At 42.5% G+C, this 26,237-nt stretch overlaps 1 protein-coding gene across 1 annotated transcript; it reads right to left on the bottom strand.

The window, feature by feature from the left end:
- Positions 1–6,081: 6,081 nt before the first annotated feature.
- Positions 6,082–26,230, bottom strand: TUBA8 (tubulin alpha 8). The gene is made up of 5 exons (XM_025930189.2): positions 26,074–26,230; positions 15,361–15,583; positions 13,499–13,647; positions 9,942–10,622; positions 6,082–6,393 (listed from the first exon to the last, which is right to left on the bottom strand). Exons 1-5 carry the CDS (start codon positions 26,074–26,076, stop codon positions 6,100–6,102), a joined length of 1,350 nt encoding a protein of 449 aa, XP_025785974.2. The 5' UTR covers positions 26,077–26,230; the 3' UTR covers positions 6,082–6,099.
- Positions 26,231–26,237: the final 7 nt, after the last annotated feature.

Raw genomic sequence — 26,237 nt, 5'->3', positions numbered from 1 at the left:
TTGTTGTCTGATTGCTGATGCTAGAAATTCCAATACTATGTTAAACAACAGTGGTGACAGTGGACATCCCTGTCATGTTCCTGATCTCAGGAGGAAAGCTCTCAGTTTTTCCCCATTGAAGATGATATTAGCTGTGGGCTTTTCATAAATGGCTTTTATGATGTTTAAGTACATTCCTTCTACCCCGCCTTTCTTGAGGGTTTTTATTAAGAAAGGATGCTGAATTTTGTCAAATGCTTTTTCCGCATCAATTGACAGGATCGTATGGTTCTTTTCTTCTATTAATGTGATGTATCACATTGATTTGCGAATATTGAACGAGCCCTGCAGCCCAGGAATGAATCCCACTTGATCATGGTGAATAATTCTTTTTATATGCTGTTGAATCCAATTTGCTAGTATCTTGTTGAGAATTTTTGCATACATATTCATCAGGGATATTGGCCTGTAGTTCTTTTTGCTGGGTCTCTGTTTGGTTTGGAATCAAAGTAATGCTGGTTTCATAGAATGAGTCTGGAAGTTTTCATTCCCTTTCTATTTTTTGGAACAGCTTGAGAAGGATAGGTATTATCTCTGCTTTAAATGTCTGGTAGAATTCCCCAGGGAAGCCATCTGGTCCTGGACTCTTATTTGTTGGGAGATTTTTCATAACTGATTCAATTTCTTTACTAGTTATGGGTCTGTTCAAATTTTCTATTTCTTTCCATTTGAGTTTTGGAAGTGTATGGGTGTTTAGGAATTTGTCCATTTCTTCCAGGTTGTCCAGTTTGTTGGCATATAATTTTTCATAGTATTCCCTGATAATTGCTTGTATTTCTGAGGGACTGGATGTAATAATTCTATTTTCATTCATGGTTTCATCTATTTGGGTCCTCTCCCTTTTCTTTTTGAGAAGCCTGGCTATAGGCTTATCAATTTTGTTTATTTTTTCAAAAACCAACTCTTGGTTTCATTGATCTGCTCTACAATTTTTTAAGATTCTCTCTTGTTTATTTCTCCTCTGATCTTTATTATTTCTCTTCTTCTTCTGGGTTTGGGTTGTCTTTGCTGTTCTGCTTCCAGTTCCTTTAGGTGTGCTGTTAGATTTTGAATTTGGGATTTTTCTTGTTTCTTGAGATAGGCCTGGATTGCAATGTATTTTCCTCTCAGGACTGCCTTTGCTGCATCCCAAAGCATTTGGATTGTTGTATTTTCAATTTCATTTGTTTCCACATATTTTTTAATTTCTTCTCTAATTGCCTGGTTGACCCATTTATTCTTTAGTCTCCATGCTTTTGGAGGTTTTCCAGAGTTTTTCCTGTGGTTGATTTCACGCTTCATAGCATTGTGGTCTGAAAGTGTGCATGGTATGATCTCAATTCATTTACACTTATTAAGGGCATCAAAATTGGCAAAGATGAAGTCAAGCTTTCACTTTTTGCAGATGACATGATACTATACATGGAAAACCCGATAGACTCCACCAAAAGTCGGCTAGAACTGATACATGAATTCAGCAAAGTCACAGGATACAAAATCAATGTACAGAAATCAGTTGCATTTTTATACACCAATAATGAAGCAACGGAAAGACAAATAAACTGATCCCATTCACAATTGCACCAAGAAGCATAAAATACCTAGGAATAAATCTAACCAAAGATGTAAAAGATCTGTATGCTGAAAACTATAGAAAGCTTATGAAGGAAATTGAAGAAGATACAAGGAAATGGAAAAACCTTCCACACTCCAAGGATTGGAAGAATAAATATTGTTAAAAGGTCAATACTACCCAAAGCCATCTACACATTCAATGCAATCCCAATCAAAATTGCACCAGCATTCTTCTTGAAGCTAGAACAAGCAATCCTAAAATTTGTATGGAACCACAAAAGACCCTGAATAGCCAAATATTGAAGAAGAAGACCAAGCGGGAGGCATCACAATCCCAGCCTTTAGCCTCTACTACAAAGCTCTAATCATCAAGACAGCATGGTATTGGCACAAAAACAGACACATAGACCAATGGAATAGAGTAGAGAACCCAGAATTGGACCCACAAAAGTATGGCCAACTAATCTTTGACAAAGCAGGAAAGAATATCCAATGGAAAAAAGACAGTCTCTTTAACAAATGGTGCTGGGAGAACTGGACAGCAACATGCAGAAGAATGAAACTAGACCACTTTCTTACACCATTCCACAAAAATAAACCCCAAATTGGAAGACAGACCTGAATGTGAGACAGGAAACCATCAAAACCCTAGAGGAGAAAGCAGGAAAAAAAACCTCTCTGACCTCTGCCGCAGCAATTTCTTACTCGACACAACTCCAAAGACAAGGGAATCAAAAGCAAAAATGAACAATTGGGCCTCATCAAGATAAAAAGCTTCTGCACTGCAAATAAAACATCAACAAAACTAAGAGGCAACCGACAGAATGGGAAAAGATATTTACAAATGACATATCGGATAAAGGGCTAGTACCCAGAACTCACCAAACTCCGCACCTGAAAAACAATCCAGTGAAGAAATGGCCAGAAGACATGAATAGACACTTTTCTAAAGAAGACATCCAGATGGCCAACAGGCACATGAAAAGATGCTCAACGTCACTCCTCATCAGGGAATTATAAATCAAAACCACACTGAGATACCACCTCACACCAGTCAGAGTGGCTAAAATGAACAAATCAGGAGGTAGAGATGCTGGAGAGAATGTGGAGAAACAGGAACTCTCTTGCACTGTTGGTGGGAATGCAAACTGGTGCAGCCGCCCTGGAAAACAGTATGGAGGTTCCTCAAAAAGTTAAAAATAGATCTACCCTATGACCAGCAATAGCACTGCTAGGAATTTACCCAAGGGATACAGGAGTGCTAAGGCATAGGGGCACTTGTACCCCAATGTTTATAGCAGCACTTTCAACAATAGCCAAAGTTTGGAAAGAGCCTAAATGTCCATCAACTAACAAATGGATAAAGAAGTGGTTTATATACACAATGGAATACTATTTAGCAATAAGAAAGAATGAAATCTGGCCAATTGTAGCAACATGGTTGGAACTGGAGAGTATTATGCTAAGTGAAATAAGTCGGGCAGAGAAAGGTACCATATATTTTCACTCATATTTGGATCTGAGAAACTTATCAGAAGACTGGGGGGGAGAGGAAGGGGGAGATTTACAGAGAGGAAAGGAGGCAAAACATAAGAGACAAATACTGAGAACAAACTGAGGATTGTTGGGGGTGGGGGAGAGGGGAAAGTGGATGATGGGCATTGTGGAGGGCACCTGTTGGGATGAGCACTGGGTGTTGTATGGAAACCAATTTGACAATATATTATATATATTATATTGGGCCATACTTTTGTGGGTATATATATATATATATATATATATATATATATATATATACAACTTTCACAGAAAAAAAAGTTCAAGACCCAGGACTGCAGGTGTTGGAGTGAGGAATGCATGTGATTATATATGCTGCCATTATTAGGAAGAACTAAGAAATACATTGAGAAATTGGGGCAGAAAACTAAAGAGAATTTCGCTACATATTATATTAACTATGGACTCTTCTAATTCCTGGGATAAAGTATTTAAAAGGTAAAAATTGATATATATTTTTTTGTAAATAAAAGTGACTTGGGAATCCCTAAAAGCTGGCATCAGGATTCAAGAGCCTGGGTAATCCAAACCCAGTGAGCTAAACAAGAAACCTACAAAAGGCTGTTGCACAATTATCTAGCATCTGCCAAACTTGCTTTACAACCATAAGAAGCCTCTAGCTAATTCCCTGCTAGAGAAAGAATTAGTAAACTGCCTATCTCAAGGAATGGTAGAGAATCACCCACTTTCCTATTTACCCTCTTCAGAGGGACACCTAACTCCAGTTCTAAAAGTCAATAATCCTACTTCATGAAGAGAGCCATAAAAGTTGAACAGGACTGGAGGTATCTAACCCCATGATTGGCCAGGGATTTAACCACATGAAGAAAAATAGAAGAGGAGAGATGGGGTGCCTGGGTGACTTAGTCGGTTGAACGTCCAATTTTAGCTCCAGTCATGATCTCATGGTTAGTGAGTTCAAGTCCCACATCGGGCTCTGTGCTGACAGCTCAGAGCCTAGAGCCTACTTTGGATTCTGTGTCTCCCTCTCTCCCTTCCCGCCCCCCCCCCACCCTCTGTCTCTCAAAAATAAACAAACGTTAAAAAAAAATAGAGGAGAAACTGGGGAAAATATATCCAAAGCCCCTACACATCATCCCTGAAACTTTCCCGTAGCCCTATCCCCCTTTATTCATACCTCTTAAACAGCACTTCTGTGACTGCCATTCCTGTTAATTTAACCTAATTCACATAGATCTAGAGGAAAGGAACATACCATAAGTTATTTACCACCGCCTTTAACCCTGACCTTGAGGATGTATAATTTTCTCCCTAAGTAGGTGACAGTTATACACTCAGGAAGTCCTTTGAGGCTTATCTGAAATCCATGGGTAGGTCTCTCAACTTCTATCAAGAGGGAATATGCTCCTTCCTGAGCTCCTGACCCTGCTTCTCTAATACATTTCTTTAATAAATTTGTCTACACAGCTATGCAGACACCTATGGGACTTGGTGCAGGAATGATCCTCAGTCAAGGGAGGTCACAATAGACAGAAGAACTGGACCTCATTGGGGTTTTTTTAGCACCATGATCTCCTTCATAGAAGAGCAAGAAAGTAAGGTCTCTCTGAAAACAATCCTCTAGAAGTGATCAGAATTATTTCTTACCTACTCTTCCTTTTTTTGGAACATTTTATTCTATCTTTCTGAGGGCTCCCAAGGAATATACAACAAAAATTTAGGGAAAATCAACAATTAACAAGGTGTGCATCTAATACATAGGGACATACTGTGTGCCCATCCTTGGGTATCTTGCCAGTAGTAGTTTCTTAAAAGCAGCTTTTTGGTTTTCCTAAAATCCTACCAGAGCTTCCAACTTCAGGGAACAGATGTATTAACTCATCCTCTCTTTTGTAAATACTTTTTTTGTTTCTCCCCTATCCATCATTTTATGAAGCAGCAGTTGGAAAATGGGCACAGATATCAAGGCATAGAAATCATGTAGGGTAGACAAGAGAATAGAATTGGTGATCCATGTTATCTGAGCTCTCTATGAGCAACATATCAACTCTGTAAACTTCAGTATTTTCATCTACAAAATGAGCAGAATATCCATTTTGAGATTGTTGGGAGGATTACAGATAAGGTATATGTGTATAAAAACTATAGTATATCCTGCTTAAAACCTTCCAAATGTTTGTTTCACTTAGAGAAAAATCTAAACTTACCATAGTCTATCGGCTAAATATGCTCTGGCCCCAGCTTGGCTCTTGGATCTTATCTCCATCTCACACTATTCTCCAGGCACACTGACCTCCTTTATGTTCTTCAGACATTCCAATCTTGTTCCCACATCTGTGTTTTGCTCTATATCCGGCATCCTTTGACTTTACGTGATGGCTCTCTCCTGTCTTTCAGATCTCCATGAAGCCCTTTCTGACCACCCAGTCTAAAGGAGCACCCCCCCCCCCAGATACTTTCTCTCATCACAGTTGTTGTTGTTGTTGTTGTTGTTTTACTTTATAGCAGTTAACACTACCTGAATTATCTCATTAATTTATTTGTGTTTTTACAAGGGCAGGAAATATGTGTGTATTGTTTCTCACTCTCTAACAGTGCCACTTCCTTCCTGGAATCTTCCCAATGCCCAAATCTTTCCTTTCCTGAGTGTTTCACCATTCCACAGCCAGGAGACTATGCTTTGGGGTGAGCATAGCCTAATCTAGAATTTAAAATCCTGATTAGGTCTCTTCACAAAGTGTAACTTGGCTTCACCCTAACCTAGAGACTCAGTTTTTTCATGACACAAAACTACTTTTACCCAAAGGAGGGTCTGAACAACTCAGCATCCATTTTCAGCCCAGTCACTCATAGGCACTGGTGTCATACACCTTATACACAGAAATTAGGCTAGGTACAGGAGTGTAGTCTGTTACTCTTGGAATAGTTAAATGTGCTTCGAGTGTATCAGCATAAATAAAGAGACACAACCAAGGGGAATGTGTATATTTAAAACTCCTCCCCTTCATTTTCTTCTTCAAATGAATCAGTCCCCACTTCTTCATAATCCTTCTCCAGAGCAGCCAGGTCCTCCCTGGCCTCAGAAAATTCTCCTTCTTCCATTCCCTCTCCAACATACCAATGCACAAAGGCTCGCTTGGCGTACATGAGGTCAAACTTGTGGTCCAGGCGGGCCCAGGCCTCTGCAATTGCTGTGGTGTTGCTCAGCATGCAAACAGCCCGCTGGACTTTGGCCAGGTCCCCTCCTGGTACCACCGTGGGTGGCTGATAGTTGATGCCCACCTGAGGAACAGAGAAAGAGGGGGGACAACAAAAGAAAATGCAGAGCAGCCAAAGGACAACTCAAAATGGGGTTATCTTGGTAATATGATGTGGTAGCAAGACAGTCATGGGTGTGGGGATGGGAGCAGGCCTGGATATGAAAAGATAGAATCAAAGGGTTGAAGAAACAGAGAGAGGTGAGTGTTGAAGATAAATCAAAAGTGAGTGGAATTGAGTACAGGCAAATTCAAGAGGAAGGGCTATGAAATCTAAAACTGCAAAAGACTAGCTGGAATTTAAATAAAAACTTAGAAAAAAATAAAGACTATGAAAGAAGAGGAGAATAGGGATGGTATTAGGTAGAAATGTAGTGGGGAGATTCAAGGAGACAAATGAGGGTTAACGAATGAGATCAATATTAACGGGGGTGTACAATACATGGTTATCTTGAAAAGGAAAATAGATCCCCTTTTAGAGGCAAATTAATTTCTAGACTTGAAGTTTATTCTTTTCCACGTGGTCATCTAAAGTTTTCAATAAATTTAGGGAAATTTCTCTGCCAAGGGTAAAGTGCTGTTTAAAAGATCATGGAAGTGAGATGCCTGGGTGGCTCATGTCCGACTCTTGATTTGGCTTGGGTCATGATCCCAGTTGTGGGATTGAGACCCACAATGGGCTCCACGCTGAACCTGCTTGAAATTCTCTCACTCTCTCCCTCTTTCCCTCTGGCCCTCTCCCCCGTTCACACTGTCTTTCTCTCTCTCTAAAATAAAAAATAAATAAATAAAAATTAAAAGATCATAGAGATATTCCAGAGCAATAAATTTAAAAATTCAAAAGGTCTTGGGGATTAATGTTAGCCAGTCCCCATGTCTCAGGGGAGTAGGCTTGTTAGAAGAAAAGCAAGGCCTTCAATCAAAGAAAGTTCATTAAAACCCTTGCCTGGACAAGCCTACTTCCCAAGATCTGGTAGCATGGCAAGGTTCTCCAAGCTAACCCTAGCCCAATCTAATGTTAGGGGTACTATCTGAGAAATCTCCCTTCTACCCACACACATACCCCAAACCAAAGTCAATCTCAGGAACTGTAAGCAACTGGAAGAAGTCTGAGGGAACAAACTGTGATAATATCCATAGGACACTGAGAACATAGTACACCCAAAAAATAGCTCTCCTACCCAGGTCATCATGCCTTAAGTGTCAGCCTCTTAAATTCATAGCTTTAAAATATATGTCTTCTCGAGAGATGTAGGTGGGAATTGCAGCAGTCTATATAGCCAAGGTGGGTAGCCCATTAAATGAATTTAGAATTATCTATTATTCCTCTTAGACAAAAGTAGCTCTTGGTGGTGGAGGTGATGCTAAGATAGGGCAAAGGACCAAAAATGAGAAAGGGAAGGGCAATGAATATAAACTTCACTGCATCACAGGGGCGCCTGGGTGGCGCAGTTGGTTGAGCGTCCGACTTCAGCCAGGTCACGATCTCGCGGTCTGGGAGTTCGAGCCCTGCGTCAGGCTCTGGGCTGATGGCTCAGAGCCTGGAGCCTGTTTCCGATTCTGTGTCTCCCTCTCTCTCTGCCCCTCCCCCGTTCATGCTCTGTCTCTCTCTGTCACAAAAATAAACGTTGAAAAAAAAATTTTAAAAAAATAAAAAAAAAAATAAACTTCACTGCATCACATATTTTGCTCAATCTGACCCTGACTAGAAAAAAACTTTGTGTCTGAAGCCAACTTTCCTCTCTCAAACAGTAATTATTCCTTCAACTGATTCAAGTAGGGACAAACACCCTTGGGAAGAATGCAAGAGGATGAAATTCAACAATCATATGCTTTTCTGAAAAGCAGCTAAAGATGCTGCACTACCTATCTTTCTGGACATAATCCCCAAACTTCAGCTTAAAATAAGAGATAGAAAGAGGGGCATCTCCTTTTTGTTAACTTCCCCACCACCCTCACATCTCATTTTTTTCTTTTTTCCTATTCATTTTCCTACTAGCTTGTTTTATTGTTTGTTTACATTTAAATTTTTTAAAAAGAACTCCATATTTTAGAAGATCTTGATTGTTTTCACAGAATGACCAGAAATGACCCATAAAAATAGGTGTAGTCTTGGGGTGCATGGGTGGCTCAGTCAGTTAAGTATCTGACTCTTGATTTTGGCTCAGGTCATGATCCGAGATCAAGCTGCACTGACAGCACAGAGCCTGTTTGGTATTCTCTTTCCTTCTTTCTCTGCCCCTTCCTGACACTCACATGAATGCACACTCTTTCTCTCTCAAAATACATAAACATTTTTTTTTAATGTAAGCAACATTATTTTTAAAAATGGGTGTAGTCTAGAGGAAAGATTGTGTATGTAGCTAGGAGTATAGCAGTGAGGAAGAATGCTACCAAAGGAGATTAGCTAGATCAAAGCCTCATAATGCAAACAGGTCAGTCAAGAGACTGGCAAATGGTGCCTTGTTTTTGTAAGTCCCACCAGGAAAACACAGAATGCTCATCTCTGTATCTCTACCAACTGGTACATCAACCCCTGGTGCTGAGTAAACCTCTGAATTATTAAAGGCATGACTGGGAGGTTACTAATTAATATTAATGTAAATGATGATAATTATTTTGATAGAAGAATCTGATTAAAGACCATAGGAACACAGGACAAAGTGGTCAAGCAGTTCACATGCACAAAACCAGCTGCATGTCTTGCCAGTGCAACTCAAAGAAGTGCCTTCTAACATTCAACATTCACTAGTCCTGAGATCCATGGGTCTTCCCTGGCTGTTGTATCTCCTTACTAACCCTCAGAGTCTGGCATTTTCCATACTGTGGACACCTGATCTACAACAGGCTTCCTCAGCTTCTGCTTACTTCTAGTTAATGGGAAATGTCAGGGCTTCACAAAATAAGTGATTCACAATCCTATAATAACCATAAAATTTCTTCCTCACTGAGTTAAGACTTACAGGGTGAACACTTACTTTTTCAAGATAAATTGGGAGAGAAACACATCTTTTATTAAAGGATGGGATTATATCTCTCTGATAATTTGAATAATTTGGTTAATTCCATTCTCTGATCTATTATCAGATTTCATCTACCTCCACCCATTCATCCTGTTCATCGCACTTGCCCACATGTGTTCTTTCTACCCTCTACACTCCTCCCTATTATAGAAAAGCTCTTTTCTTCCTGACCTTTGAGATGCTTATAGATGTTAGGGTAAGAGCAGTAGGAGACTTCTCCCTACTGTAGTAGTACCCCTCTGAATACTGCAATTGTCCTCTGCTCTCTTTTCTTTTTTTTTTCCTCTCTCTTTTCATAATTCTTTCAAATAAAGTTTCTCCTTACCTAAAATGTATGAATGAATGAATGAATGAATGAATGAATGAATGAATGAATTAAATTAATGCTATCTTTGTCTTAAGCCCCTCTCACCATATCATCCCATGAAATCTGAAGATCCCATGGAATTGTATGCCTAAGACCCTGGAATTTATACATCCTCCTTTCCCATCCTTGGTAATCTTCTGCTTCTCTAATTGTCTACCTCCTCCCTAAGTCATCAGCTCTCACCTTGAAGCCTGTGGGACACCAGTCTACAAACTGGATAGTCCTCTTGGTCTTGATGGCAGCAATAGCGACATTCACATCCTTAGGCACGACGTCCCCCCGATAGAGCATGCAGCAGGCCATGTACTTGCCATGTCTTGGGTCACACTTCACCATCTGGCTGTTGGGTTCAAAGCAGGAGCTCGTTATCTCAGCCACAGAGAGTTGTTCATGATAGGCTTTCTCGGCAGATATGATGGGTGCATAAGTGACCAGTGGGAAGTGGATACGGGGGTAGGGCACCAGGTTGGTCTGGAACTCAGTGAGGTCCACATTGAGGGCCCCATCAAAGCGGAGAGAGGCAGTGATGGAGGACACAATCTGGCTGATGAGGCGGTTGAGGTTGGTATAGGTAGGGCGCTCAATGTCTAGGTTTCTGCGGCAGATGTCATAGATGGCTTCATTATCCACCATGAAAGCACAATCTGAATGTTCCAGTGTGGTATGGGTTGTCAGAATGGAGTTGTAGGGCTCCACAACTGCAGTGGAGACCTGAGGGGCTGGGTAGATAGCAAATTCTAGCTTGGATTTCTTGCCATAATCCAGGGAGAGGCGTTCCATCAGCAAAGAAGTGAAGCCAGAGCCAGTGCCCCCACCAAAACTGTGGAAGATCAGGAAGCCTTGCAAGCCAGAGCAGGCATCTGTCTGGAGAGAGTAGAGAAGGGGAAGAAACCAGAGGACATGTTTATGAGAATACCCTCATGTGAACAAAGGCAGGCAATCCTCTCTGGCTGCCCCACTCCACTCCTCAACATTTTTATGTAGGTAAAATTGAAACAGCCTTGAAGAAGTAAGATAAAAGGAGATGGATTGATCTTGGGAGGACTAGCTGAAATATATAGGGTGGCAAACTGCACATGTACATGCTACAAGGTATGTGGAAGTTTCTAGCCCAGTGGCTTGGTTGAACCAGGAATAAGAGTTTCAGAATGACAGTGGTTAATAACCTTACTCTTTGAAAGCCCCAACTCCTTCTCCATTTTCCCTGCCCTTGTCATTGGTTTTGTGGGAACTGCCGATTATTTATTTCAGCCCAGTCTTGAAAGGTGGCTCTGGGTACCAATTTCAGAAATATAAATGGAATCAGAGAACCTGAGTTTTAATATCAATTTTACCATTTCCCAGTTGTAAAAACGTGAGCAAGTTATTGAACACCTCCAGACTTCTGTTTCTTCCTGACTAAAGTAGGGCAATAAAAAATATTCATCTCACAAGGATATTGTGATTATGAAATGAGATAGCATAATATGTTGAGCAAGGACTTGACACATAGTAAGCACTCAGTGTTAGCTCTTACCAGAACTAAGTGAATTCAAGACACTTTTCCAAAGAAGACATCCAGATGGCCAACCGACACATGAAAAGATGTTCAACATCACTCATCATCAAGGAAATACAAATCGAAACCACAATGAGATACCACCTCACACTGGTCAGAGTGGCTAAAATTAACAACTCAGGAAACAGCAGATGCTGGCGAGGATGTGGAGAAATGGAAAACCTCTTGCACTACTGGTGGGAATGCAAACTGGTGCAGCCGCTCTGGAAAACAGTGTGGAGGCTCCTCAAAAAATTAAAAATAGAACTACCCTACAACCCAGCAATAGCACTACTGGGAATTTATCCAAAGGATACAGGAATGCTGATACACAGGGGCACATGTACCCCAATGTTTATAATACAGCGTTCAACAATAGCCAAATTATGGAAAAAGTCTAAATGTCCATCAACTGATGAATGGATAAAGAAGAAGTGGTTTATATATACAATGGAATGCTATTTGGCAATGAGAAAGAATGAAATCCTGCCATTTGCAGCAACGTGGATGAATCTGGAAAGTACTATGCTAAGTGAAATAAATCAGTCAGAGAAAGACAGATATCATATGTTTTCACTCATATGTGGAACTTGAGAAATTTAACAGAAGACTATGGGGGAAAGAAAGGGGGAAAATAGTTACAAACAGAGAGGGAGGGAGGCAAACCATAAGAGACACTTAAATACAGAGAACACACTGTTGCTTATTGGAGGGTTGATGGGGGGATGGGGAGAGGGGAAAATGGGTGTTGGGCACTAAGGAGGGCACTTATTGGGATGAGCACTGGGTGTTGTATGTAAGTGATGAATCACTGATTTTACCCCCAAAACCAAGAGCACACTCTATACACTGTATGTTAGCCAACTTGACGATAAATTATATTAAAAAAGAAAAGAAGACTGGGGCGCCTGGGTGGCGCAGTCGGTTAAGCGTCCGACTTCAGACAGGTCACGATCTCGCGGTCCGTGAGTTCGAGCCCCGCATCAGGCCCTGGGCTGATGGCTCAGAGCCTGGAGCCTGTTTTCGATTCTGTGTCTCCCTCTCTCTCTGCCCCTCCCCCATTCATGCTCTGTCTCTCTCTGTCCCAAAAATAAATAAAAACGTTGAAAAAAAAATAAAAATAAATAAAAAAGAAAAGAAGAAATAAATAAAACTAATTTCAATCATGAAAAAAAAAAGGAACTAAAGGAATTCATACAGTCTTAGAATTTTCCCATTGGGTATGATCTATGATACTGGTTCTGAACTTTTGGGGCCCATAGACAGCTTTGAGACAGACAACCCCTATGAGCCCTCCACTAAACAGAAAAAGTGAACATATACAAAAATTTGGTATCTTTAGCTCTCCAGAACCACTAATCAAGTCCAAACATTTCCATTGTAAAGATAAGGAAATGAAAGCTCAAACAGACAAAGTGACCCACTCCACAACTCAGAACTTTCTGGTCAAACCAACCTGATTCAAATCCTAGTTGTGTGACCCAGGCTAAATTATTAAACCACATGCCCTCAATTTCTTCATCTGTAAAGTACAGGGAAGTGCCTTCCTTTGTATCATTAAGGGAATTAAGTGAAGGAATATATTCAATTGACATTTGTAATGTCATTTGTAAGTGCTCAAGTGCATCAATGATCTCTTCCTCTTTTCTTCCAAGATAAATTCTTTGTTAACTTAGGCTTCCAACAAGCAAACATCAAGCCTTCCTTATACTTAGGATTTCCCCCAAACACTATCATAGAGCATCAATAAGAATTAGTAGAGCGTCAGCCTATAGGGTAGTCCATGATGTCCAGGTGGAGGAAGAGGCATCATCCTGTGAATGTTTCTTATAGAGCACAAGCAGAAATTCCCAAATCGTAGGAGTTCTGTCCTGTAGCCAGGGATCATAGGCCTCCACTAATCATGTTCAGGCTTAGGCCTATCCATCTTAGCTTGATTTACCAGATCCTCACCTTTGTTAATACTTACCAGGGGTGCCTGGGTGGCTTGGTCGGTTAAGCGTCGGACTTCGGCTCAGGTCATGATCTCACGGTCCGTGAGTTCAAGCCCCGCGTCGGGCTCTGTGCTGACAGCTCAGAGCCTGGAGCCTGTTTCAGATTCTGTGTCTCCCTCTCTCTCTGCCCCTCCCCTGTTCATGCTCTGTCTCTCTCTGTCTCAAAAATAAATAAACGTTAAAAAAAAAATTAAAAAAAAAATACTTACCAGCTTCCGTATGCGATCCAGCACCAGGTCAATGCTCTCCTTGCCCACTGTGTAGTGGCCCCGGGCATAATTGTTAGCTGCATCCTCCTTTCCTGTGATCAGCTGCTCTGGATGGAAGAGCTGGCGGTAGGTTCCTGCCCGAACCTCATCTACCAAGAGATGGAAACTATCAACTCTTCCAACCTTGTTTCTAGAGGAGATGCATCCCTCCCCATTAAATAACATAAAACACTTTTCTGGGTCTCCATTTCCTCTACCTATAAAACTCTATGAGGTAAAACCAGGCAACCCCATAATAAATCTGCAAAAGCTTAAAAGAATGCAAGAGTAACATAGGCACTAATAGAACCAGAAGTCTGTGACTCAAGGAGGCAAAGAGAAGACAACTGCTCTGCTGGTTGGAACTTTTCAAAGCCTTAGATTCACAACGTTCACAAAACACCAAAGTTGATTGCCCCTCCTTCTTTCCACTTTCACCCCTCAGTCCCTTTTGTTTTTTCTTTCATGCTACAAAGTTACCCAAAACCTGAATTCAATTTCACTTGCATTAAAATGTCCCAGGGAGGGGTGCTTGGGTGGCTCAGTCAGTTGAGCATCCAACTCTTAATTTTGGCTCAGGTCATGTCCCCAGGGTCGTGGGATTGAGCCCCATGTTGGGACTCTGTGCTAAGTGTGGAGTCTGCTTAGGATTATCTCTCTCTCTCTCTCTCTCTCTCTCTCTCTCAAAAAATGTTCTAGGGATACAAAGAAAGATTCAAGGTGATCTGCTCTTTCAACAATAGTCTCACCATAACCTAATATATGTCAGGCATTAGAGATATTTTAGAATGACAATGAAGCAGAGCTATGCTCTAGGTTCTAGAAGAGTAGGAGTCCTAGAGAGGGTGGCTATTCCGCTCACCTCCAAGGATCTACACAAAGTGGACATATGGCTGACCAAGATGTATCAAGCCCCAACTGCATGCCCTCTTTTATTCATAGTTCCTCTACACCCCCCCAAGGAAATCACCCATTTGCACAGTAGCCTGGTAGGGTAATCTGCACATTTTGTATTTGTATAAAGTACAAAGTACAAAGTACAAGATTGTGTACCTGTAGTCTGTTGCCCCTAGAAATTAGTGTTCAGGCATTACAGACATTTGCCCAGATATCTCTGTGAAACTTACCCATCCCTTGCTTGGTGAGTCAGCCTTGAAGCTGAGGAAATCCTGATGTTGAGCTAAGGATTGACTCAGGAGTCAGACCCAGGGGGAAGTGATGGTGAGGGCAGAGGGGGATTTACAGGAAAGGTGAAGCACCAAAAATCCTGCTCCAACACAAGTCAGAATTCTTGTTTTCTATGATCCAAAAGAGGTTCAGTCTAGAACTACAGCAACCTCTGGCTATAAGAAAATATGTCATCTGTTATTCTATTTTGTGTGCATGATACTACAAGGTTACACCACACCCATGAGAAAAGACTGTAATTATTATAGAATCAGAAACCTATACTTTGGGAAATGGACTATTTGGAGACTTCTTATAATTTCTAAAATTATTTTTTATTTTTTGCTCTTGGTTTATAGTAAAGAATCTTGACAATTTGAATCTTTCTCAGCAGATTTAAGGGGGTTAAGTACAGGGTATTTTGTTCTGCATAGGTTAGAGCTGTAATGGGGGAGCAGGGATCTGTGATTACTATTGTGAGACTCTACAAGACTGTGGAGATTTCAAGGAGGTAACAGAAGTCATGTGCAGTGGGAAGGTTATGGTTGAGCCACTCCCATCTTACAATTAGAGATTCTGCTTCCTTAGCTACCATGAACCAAAGCCTCTGCAGCTTCATGTTGTTTTCTGTGGAAAGGATCCTAGCCCATACTCACCGACAACAGTAGGCTCCAAATCTACCATAACAGCCCGAGGCACATGTTTCCCATTGCCAGTCTCACTGAAAAAGGTGGTGAATGAGTCATCGTCATTGACCTTGCTGGCCTGGACACCAAAGGTGCCATCTGCCTGGATGCCGTGTTCCAGGCAGAAGAGCTCCCAGCAGGCATTGCCAATCTGAACTCCTGCTTGACCCACGTGGACTGATATGCACTCCCGCTGTGGAGAGAGTGAAGAATCAAGGTCAGAGAGTCCCAGGCCTTGGTCATGCCCTTGTGCTATATCCTGCACATCTGAGGACTTGTCTCTCCCTGGCATTCAATCCTCAAGATCTCCATCCCTCCAACCATGTCATCTAGAACCAGATGGGAGTCTGAAGTGTCAAGTGTCTGAGCACCACTGCATCTGGACTGAGACTTGGCTCTGAGGAAGAATCACAGTTTTGTGATTTGCTCTAAAGTTTGTTTTTAGGGTTTTCCTTTGTGCCAAGAAAAGGAAAAAGGGCAGCTGCACTGATAAAACAAGAGGCTCATTCCAAACCATGAAATTCCTATACTGATGAAGAAGGTCAAAGGATGAACCAATGATAAGAGCAGAAACTCTGTAAATTCACTACCATACACAGTGGCAGCATTCATATTCATGCCTAGGCCCTAATCATCCTGGACAGCATCCTCTCTCTCTATACTCTCCCCATCTCCCTCCCTTCCTCTCTTGCGCTCTCTCTCTCTCTCTCTCTCTCTCTCTCTCTCACACACACACACACACACACACACACACACACACACACACACATACACACAGAGTCTCAGAATATCATAGAGCAGATAACACTCATGGAAGGAATATACTTTCTAAGTAGGTATCATGTCTTTAGTGTTCTGGTTATAAATGTAGGATGAAGAAAGGATTGTTACACCAGCAAGGAAAAATTGGGAGTGTTTAAATTAGGCTCTTCCTGAACTGAGAAGTTGGAGATTTTCTTTGTAGCCACCATAACCTGCTCCCTTATCTATGTCAGGCCACATATTAAAGCTGACCTTTAGAAAGTCCTTATTTCCTGTTACTCTGGTGTGAAGCCACCACAACTTGATTTGTCCTAGTACTAATAGTTGAGGATGAGGGTGTGTGTGTGTGTGCGTGTGTGTGTGTGAGAGAGAGAGAAAACAGAGAGACAATGAATATGTGTGTGTGCTTGTGTAAAGAAATTGACTATGGGGTTTTACTAGGAGGTATGGCTTCATCACCTCCATATATCCCAACTGTGAGGAAGCAGTGGCCAGCACAAAGTGGCTCTGTGCCCATGGTGCCCGCAAGAGCCTAGCAGGGAAGCATGTGCTTGGTCTGTGTGTTTCTATTCTTATCTATGACCCAACCTGGCATTTTCTAGCACTGAATAAACCAAGCCAGGAGCAGAGCCTCCAGAGAATGTGGCTGGGCATTGAAACACATGGAGTCAAAGGGAACTTGGAGGTTCTCTGGGCATGGGAGCAGGGCAGCTACCCTAAGTAACACCTCAAAAATCCAGAGGTGTTAGGACCCATTACTCCCTAATTCAATTTTAGAACTGTGTCCCTACCCTACACCTGTCTCTATGCCCTTGCCTTAGGGAGCACAGAGCACAGATGTTCACAGCAGCCAAACTGGAACATAGCCCTATCTGGGAATACAACCCAGCTATATTTCCATGAGTCTGGTGGCCAGAGAAAGGCTTCACTCACAAAGCTGTCCATACCCCAGGGTTTGAATTTTGCCTTCACAATTTACTTGCTGTGCTGTTTGAATTTGGCTGAGTTACTTAACTTCCCCTCATCTTAAAATAATAATTTAGCCATGATTATTGTTGTTTTGCCTTAGCCATTATCATTTTCTTTATGATACTACCTTGTAGCTTTATTCTCCACACAGAGGAGGCACAGGTAGAAAGTTAGAGACCTTAGGTCCCCATTCCACTCACCTTTACTGTGAGGTTTATTTTCTGCCTTCACCTTATGTCTCAATTCAGACCTTAAAAAAGCACCCTACACCCAGGAACCACCCCCAAATCAGTGTAGTATCAATCAGTCCACATCTTTCACATCCATGAAGACATGACTTCCTAAGGAGGTGTCTAAAACTGAGGGGACATTGGAGAGGCCTAAAAGGAGTCTGATCCTGTGTATCATCCTTCTAGGTGACAGCATTCTCTGTGGCTGTGGCTCTGACACTCAGCCTTCTGAACCTTGCCCCCCACCCCCAACCACCACTACACTCCAACTATCTTCTGGGCCTATCTGTGATGCTGTCTGCTTTCCAGTCAGCCTTCCCTTCTGGAACACCCTGAGATTTTCCAGCAAGAACACAGGGATATTTCAGAAATATCAAAGATCATATGAGGAAGAGTAAAGGCTCTTTGGGACCAGAAGACTACCAATATGTTGATATCAATGATATCATCCTCTTTTGATATCCCCTTTAATATCACACACACTAATAAATATGCCAGTCTTCACAAAATCTCTCTCTCTCTCTCTCTCTCTCTCTCTCTCTCTCTCTCTCTCTCACACACACACACACACACACACACACACACACGCCTTAGGAAGAGCTATTTTCCCTGTTAAGATAATTTACAAGAGTAATTAGAAATATAAAATAGACTCCAAAATAACTGACAGTCTTCCAAAACCCAAAAGTGGCTATGCTAATCAAGAGAAAATGAAAATCCCCCAATGCCATTCCCCACTAACAGAACCAGAGCTCCTGGGAGAAATAAAGAATTCTAAGTCTGGGGCAAGCAATGTACAAGATGAGCCCAGAAAATTGTATGGTGCCTGAAAGCACAGAAGCTAACACAGACTAGGGTGATGTCAAAAGTTATCTCAGAATCAACTTGAAGAGGCTCCCATTACCAAAGATGAGACAATATGAGCATCAAAAAGAAAAATAATGGTACTTGATTGAAACAGGGTATATATGTAAAAATCCACAACTCCTTGGGGTGCCTGGGTGGCTTAGTCAGTTAAGCATCCAACTTTGGAATTTGGCTCAGGTCATGATCTCATGGTTCATAAGATCCAGCCCCATGTCAGTCTCCACTGGCAGTGCAGACCCTGCTTGAGATTCTCTCTCCCTCTCTCTCTGCCACTCCCTGGCTCACTTTCTCTCTCACACAAAATAAATAGATAAACATTTTTTTAAGTCCACAACTCCTTAGTGTTATTTAAAAAAGAAAACAGAAATAAAACTCATTTGTGCCCATTCAAACAGCCCTGTTGATGAGGGAGAACTAAAGAATCCCAACTAATCAATGAAAAGGATATTATATCAAGAAATGTTGCCACATTACAGTTCCTAATTACATAATTGATTTGGACAAGGATGCCAACACCATTAAGTGAAAGGCTGATTGGAAAAGAATTGGATATTCATATAGCGCCAAGGAATCACTGTTACTTACAGGTTACGGGGGTGGGGGGAGGTAACTAACAACAGTTATCAGCCTAACACTGGGATCAATCTTAACACTACCAATAGTGAGAAAACCAGACATTATAGACCTCTTGATGTGATGCAACATAACATACACAACACCACCCATGAGGGGTTCTTGTCAAAAATACTCAGCCTTAATCTATTAAACACTTTAGATTTAGTTTCCGCACTTTAGAAAACACAAGGATCAGAGTGATGTTAAGTGGCATCATGAGAAAACAGTAAAATAAATCCAGAAGGTGAAACATTCTACAGGACAACTGATCCAATCTTTTCAGTTCATGAAAAATAAGGATGATAGAAGAGATCATATCTTTGTTCCACATCAAAGGAACTTAAGAAACATAACATTCACATGTAGTATGTGCACTTTGCCTGAATTCTGTTTTGAACAAATCAAAATTATTTGGGGGACAAATATAGAAATTGATTAATTTTGTTAAGCATGATAATGAAAATGCAGTTAAATATGACAATTTACTTATTTTTAGTAAGTAAATTTCTAAAGCATTTGGGGCAAAATGTCAATGAGTCTGTATTTTACTTTAAAATACTTCAATAAAGGGGCGCCTGGGTGGCGCAGTCGGTTAAGCGTCCGACTTCAGCCAGGTCACGATCTCGCGGTCCGTGAGTTCGAGCCCCGTGTCGGGCTCTGGGCTGATGGCTCAGAGCCTGGAGCCTGTTTCTGATTCTGTGTCTCCCTCTCTCTCTGCCCCTCCCCCGTTCATGCTCTGTCTCTCTCTGCCCCAAAAAAATAAATAAACGTTAAAAAAAAATTTTTTAAATACTTCAATAAATACAGCAGGCAAAGTAAATATGACAAAAATTATTATTATTATTAAAGCTAGCTAATAGATGCATAGCTCCATTATAATGCTATTCAATAGCATTTGAAAAGTTTGAAAATTTTCATACTAAGAAGAAAATAATTAAAGAAAGGAACGAGGAAGAATGGAAGTAAGGACTCCACTCACCATAATTACCTTATCCTGAAGGGATCAGGCTCTTCCTGTCCCAGTTCACTTGGTCACTTATTCAACTAACATTTACTAAGAACCTAATTTATCAGAGCACTGAGCTATCCTTCTCCAGCCACTCTACCCAATCACCATCCCCATCTTCCTGCCTGGAAGTTCTACATAGATAAACACAGAGTGGACCCAGGCCTTAGGAGGCCACCTATCATGTCCAAGAAAGGTCACCTACCTGGGATAACCAGGGACGTTTTGCCAACTCCAAATGTTTAGGATACTAGAATTAGACTGGCCTTGTGGATCACTAAATAGGATTCCCTTCCCATTTCACAGATTAAAACTCAGAGGCTCAGAAAAGTAAAAGGACAGATTCAAGATTTCACAGTTCTTTAGCAAGAGCCCAGACTGGAATCCAGGTCTTCTGACCTCAGCTGAGTTGTTTCCTTTACACCACAAAACCTCCTGCCTCACTTGCACTCTGAACTTCCAGGGCCCTGGGTTGTGCCAACATCTATATCAATGCAAGCCTGATAGTGTATAGCCAGGCCGAGCTTGTATAGCAAAACTCCAAACAGAAAAAAGCTCCAGGGAGAGAGAAACTGAGAATGTCTTATGGTGGTAGCCTTTTTGAAAATGGGTCATCCTTCTCTGACAGAACCAATGATCTGTTTCTCAGCGCTGGTGTGTGCAAGGGGAGGGAGTGGGTTGAGGTACAGAGTAAGCTGACCCAGCAGAGGATATTTAAGTCATACATTTGCTCCAAACTCAGATTTCAGATTCCCCTCTCTAGCCAATCAGAGCTCATGCTTTCTCTCACACACTATTTCTCTCTCTCAGTTCTATTTTGAATCTGGGCTTATAGAGCTCAGACCACTTCTGCGCCCTGGGTATGCTGTGATGGAAAGGGGGTCTCCTGTATGCTACTGGACCTCTCTCCCAGCAATCTAGGGGGTGAAGATGAGGGAGACAGAGAGACCTAACAGAGGAATTCCTTTCCTCAAGAAAAGTATGACAGACCTAGCGCTGGGATAACTACAAAAGTTACCCACTCTGTCCATTCCTGCAACAAATATTTATTGTGTTATTATGTACCAAAAGGTACCAAAAGGTACTGAGCTAAGTCCTACTCATCCTATTCATTAAATTTCACTTCTTACAGGAAGTCTGGAAAACCACAAAGCAGCAAAGAGCCCCTACTATGTGCTCCTGCAATCCTCTTCTTCCCTATTGTTGTGTTTATCATACCACATTATAGCTGCTTATTCAGTTCTGTGACTTTCCTAGCAGAGAGAGTAAGTTCTATGAGGGCAAGGAACCCTTGTTTATTCACTACATCCCCAGCATCAAGCACAGTGCTTGAATGTACTGGGTGCTCAATAAATATATGAATGATTAGAATAAGAACTCTATCCTGGGGGCCGGGGGGTGTCTTATAATCTATTTGACAAGAGAGTAGCCAATGCCTAAAAGACAATGGGAGTTCAAAGGAGAAAAAAACAACTCTGGCTTGGTTTCCTGGAAGAGGAATATTTGCAGAGACCTTGACGAATTTAGACATGCCAACATGATCATTTTAGTTGGGCTTAGGAGCATGGTGAACAAAAGGCAGGAAATTTTAGGACAGGTCTCGCCAACCGCTCAGTTAGCCTGAAGTGTCGGCTCATGAAAGGCAGAGTAGATGAGAAATCTGTGCCACCTACTATCATCTTCCTTTGAGAGGGGAGCCTATGTTTTGCAGAACATCAAAAAAGAAATTCTAGAACTTTACAGCCCTTTTATAATTCCACTATAAGAAACCTTTTCTTATATCAATCTTATATCATTTCTATTTCAATATTAGTCATTCCTTTTTGTTTTACTGCCAAAAGACTAAGATCAGCTCTAGGATCCTCTGTAGAAGAAGGTTTTGTAGCTTCAAAAGTTATTTTGAAGTACCATAAAACAGTAAAACTGGCATATTGTCTAGGAGAGGAAATAACACAGACCAGCAGTATATGCCACATGAAAATCTGAGACCAGTCCATATCCCCTGACTACCAATGTGGTCAAATGTCACACAGTTGCTTTCAGGAAGCATATTATTACACCAGATTATGTCTAGTTGTCAGGCTGGGCTAATAAATTACCTATATTTTAGGATCTAGGTCAGAGATAGCAAACAAAAAGTAGATCCACAGTGTTATGGAGGAATAATTAAAGAAGAAATATTATTTGTAAAAGATTGAATTATCTCTGCTCAAAGCCCTTCAGTTAGAGCACATTTGGAATCCCTCAGAACAAAGAATAGATAGCAAGCCAGAAACAGTAAGAACAAAGACTTGACCTAAATTAACATCAGTGAGTGAAAGTGGCTCAAGAGAGGGGGCTCAGATTATAGGTACTGCAGTTAGGGCAGCAATAGGGATGACATAGACCAACTTTAAGAGTAGCAGGCATGTTTGGTAAGTAGACTCCCAGCATTAGAGAGACATTAATGTCAGAAGGCCCTTAAGCTTTAGCTGACTTCGGGAGCAAGTGTGAGAGACAGTTAAAGAGTTTTAATCTGATGTACACTGCCCACTCCATTTTCCCATTCTCTTCCACAGTTCATTATCTGGGACAAATTCTAATAGCAAGACACAGACAGAGGAAATGTCAACCACAAAGGCCACAGATAGCACAACTGGTCCTTTGGTGGCCAAAGGGAAAAGGAGCAGTTGGTCTACTTCTGCCCCCAAGATTCCCACCCACCCCCCTATCACTGGTCCTGAATTCCCCAGCTATTTCCCCCTCAGAACTTATTTTTAACTTTTCGTCTTCCTCTCAAGGTCACTCAGGAGCACTCTCAGAAAAGACACTCAGCAACAGCATTAGCCATTTAGCTCAGGGCCTGACCTGAGCTTGGAAGCTTCCTATGAAAACTCCTCATTTAACTGGCACCTTTGCCCAAGCCACTGCCAAAGGAAATTCTGTTCATCTGGCTCCCCTGCTGTTCAGAGGCATGTACCCCACTACCTCTGGGGAAACCTGCACTTTGTGATGGGAAAGGCAGTGCAGCAGTGACTCCAGCAGTGCTCTGAGGTCAGAATAGAAGTACGGACCCTGCAAAGCTCAGCCATGCCTGCCTGCAAGGGGGCAGTTGGCAGAGGACTGCAGACACGGAAGCAGTGTCCACCCCACCCCTATTCTCCCCTCCCCTCTAGCTGTCCATTTTTGCCATGAAACAGGCTCTTTGTTGCCACTTTATGCCTATTCCCATCCAAACTGGTGCTCCCCAGTTCAGAAGGAATGCAGAGAAGGAGGCTATGCTGCAGATGTTCTCACCTCCCAAAAAAACCACATACACTTTCTCTGTGCTCTGGTATCATTGACATGGCCTTGGCTTGGGGCACTTGACCAGGAGTCTCCATAACACTTTTCCCAAAAGATGTCATAGTCTCAGTTCCCAGGAGAACTGCTCACTGGAGGGACACTAGGAGCAGATGGGAATGCTCAGTTATAGGATTAGTTATACATTTCTTACTCAGAACCTACAGAAATGTTGTAGCTAATTCTTCTTAACACAGAGGCAGACTTCCCCTCAACCCCACAAGGGAAGGGGAGCCTGGGGAATGGGTGCCTGAAACTTAACCTGTTGGAGGAAGTGAAGCCCTTCCTGCAAGGGTGGGATTCTTTGGGTTCTAGGTTTATTATATGTGTCGTTCTAGCCTTTAAGGAATGAGTCAAGAGATTTTTAAAAAGAGGTTCTATGAGTGGGAAATGGTCAATAAGTGTTTTCCCATTAAGACAATGCTATCCATGTGATTAAATATTTTAAACAGAACCTGCTATATAAAAGTCAGTTTCAAAATAAAAGATACTCTCTTTTCAAAATATTCAACCACAGGTTTTCAGTTAAGCAGCCACTTTTATTTTTTTTTTAATTTTTTTTTTTAATTTTTTTTTTCAACGTTTATTTATTTTTGGGGCAGAGAGAGACAGAGTATGAACGGGGGAGGGGCAGAGAGAGAGGGAGACACAGAATCGGAAACAGGCTCCAGGCTCTGAGCTGTCAGCACAGAGCCCGACGCGGGGCTCGAACTCACAGACCGCGAGATCGTGACCTGGCTGAGGTCGGACGCTCAACCGACTGCGCCACCCAGGCGCCCCAAGCAGCCACTTTTAAAGTACAGTTTTACTGTTTAGAATTTTTATTTCCTGGATATTTTTAGAAACTTGCCTATTGAAAATACATCAAAGTTTGCTCACAGGGCCACATTTTTACGATCCTTGACTCCCTTATAAGCCTACTTTAGGCTCCACACTGAGAGTCACTATGGCATTCAGGTCAGTATTAAAACATGCACGAGAAAGCACTTTGAAAATTATAAAGCACTACATACTAGACATAAATATTAAATATCAAATCTTGAGTATCCTGCCTAGGATTTGCTTCAAAATAATGGGAAGTGAGCAAAGGGGGAACAAATATGAAGCAAAGACTTGTCATAAGTAGATAATTGTTGAAATTGAATAAGGCATATACAGGAGTTCATTATACCGTTCTCTCTCCTTTTTATATGTTTGAAATTCTCCACAATAATCCTGAGAAACTTAACAGAAACCCATGGGGGAGGGGAAGGAAAAAAAAAGAGGTTAGAGTGGAAGAGAGCCAAAGCATAAGAGACTCTTAAAAACTGAGAACAAACTGAGGGTTGATGGGGGGTGGGAGGGAGGGGAGGGCGGGTGATGGGTATTGAGGAGGGCACATTTTGGGATGAGCACTGGGTGTTGTATGGAAACCAATTTGACAATAAACTTCATATATTGAAAAAAAATAAAAAATAAAAAATAAAATAAAATAAAAAAGAAATTCTCCACAACAAAAAGCTTAAAATAGTAAAGCTAGGGGTAGCCTTGCAATTTGAGCCATAACCCCTCTTCATTTTGTAGATGAGAAAACCAGCCCAGAGAGGTTAAATGACCTTCCTGAAGTCACATAGCTAGCTACAGAGCCAAGAGTCAAAATTCTCCTCTGGGCTTCTTCTTTGGCCTCACAGCAGGGGCATCAGGCAGGAGTGGATTCCTTTGGCCACTATGGCCCCCAAGTTCTTCAAGCTCCCAGGTGTGTCTGGGAGCATGCTGGTGAGAGGGGGCTGCTGGCAGACCTCTAGCTAGGAACAGCAGAGCTGGAGCCAGAGCCAGAAGGCCCTGGGCACTTTCCAAAATGAGCAGAAGCCAGGGGAGGAGGGGAGTTTTCTCGTCACTGACACCTAGAGCAAGAGTGCCCAGAGAACTTGACCTTGGCTTATGAGACTTGCTTATTCTGTCCCCCTCCCCCACCCAACCTTTCCAACCTACCTCCCCGCTGCCAAAATGTCAGGGCTCTGAACAAGGAGGTTCTGGGTTTTCAGGCGTTCTGGGAAGTGGATTGGGGACGAATTTACCCACCCCCGGGGCTCCAGGAGGCCCGGGGCGGGAGGAGGGGAGGGCGGATGGGAGGGATTCTAGAGGGTCTGGAAAGCCCCTCTCCAACGAGTAAGATCTGCATCTGCAAAAAAAGGTAGATGTGGGGGAGGGAGAAAGGAGCCGCTGCTGAACCCCTAACCACGATAGTAAACAAAAAGAGAAGTGTGAGGTCCCCTGGCCTTCCGGAGGGAGACTTCTGTGTGCCAAAGTCCTTCTGACTTTGACCGCTGGAAAAACGGGAGTTGGCGTAGGTGCCAGGTGTCTGGGAAGCTGAGCGCGCTCAAGTTGAAGGGCCCCAAACCCAAGCAAATGTCCAGAGACAGTAAGGAAAACGACCTCAAGCTTAGGGAGACTGTGACGTCTTAAGTTCTCTGTCATATTCTGGGGCTCTGTCACATTTCAATGTGTTTAGGGACTGACTGCACCCACTCCCCTAGCCGCCCGTGCGCAGCCCACCCATCTGGAATCCCTGGACTGTCTCCTACTTAGCCCACTCTAGTCTCTGAGCTGCCTGTCTGGGGATCCCTCAGAATCTCACCTCTTCTGCGCCGGCTTCCCATGTCCTCCCTCTCCTCACCTGTATGCGCAAATGTCCCTTAGGTCCCTTTGAGGGGCGACTTGTCCCAGGTCTCTATATCTAGGGTACTGACACGGGCTGCCGTCCGCCGGAGGGTACGGACCCCGCGACCCTGAGCTGACACCCCAGGAGACTTCAAGGTTTGCAGATCCAAAGCGATGGATCCGTTAGCCTCCGCGTAGATATGGCTCTCGGCTGGGTGCCAGCCCTACGCCCCAGATCCCCGGCCGGCGGCCCCAGGCCCTGGAAAAGCTCACCATCGCGGCTGCTCTCCTCGCCCGCTCGCCTCCCAGCTGGGCCTGCCCACCCCAACTGCTCCAGATACAGCCGCCTCCGCTGTTGTGACACACTGGGTGGGAGGGGGCCAGGGACAGACATGCTGGGCCAGCAGCTGCCCTGCAGCATCACAGTGCCCAGGGAG

Source organism: Puma concolor, chromosome B4 (genome assembly GCF_028749965.1).
Source record: "Puma concolor isolate L17-30 chromosome B4, mPumCon1.1.hap2, whole genome shotgun sequence".
Taxonomy (NCBI): domain Eukaryota; kingdom Metazoa; phylum Chordata; class Mammalia; order Carnivora; family Felidae; genus Puma; species Puma concolor.
Note: the sequence above shows the minus strand (reverse complement) of the source record. Positions and strands in the feature narration are given on the sequence as shown.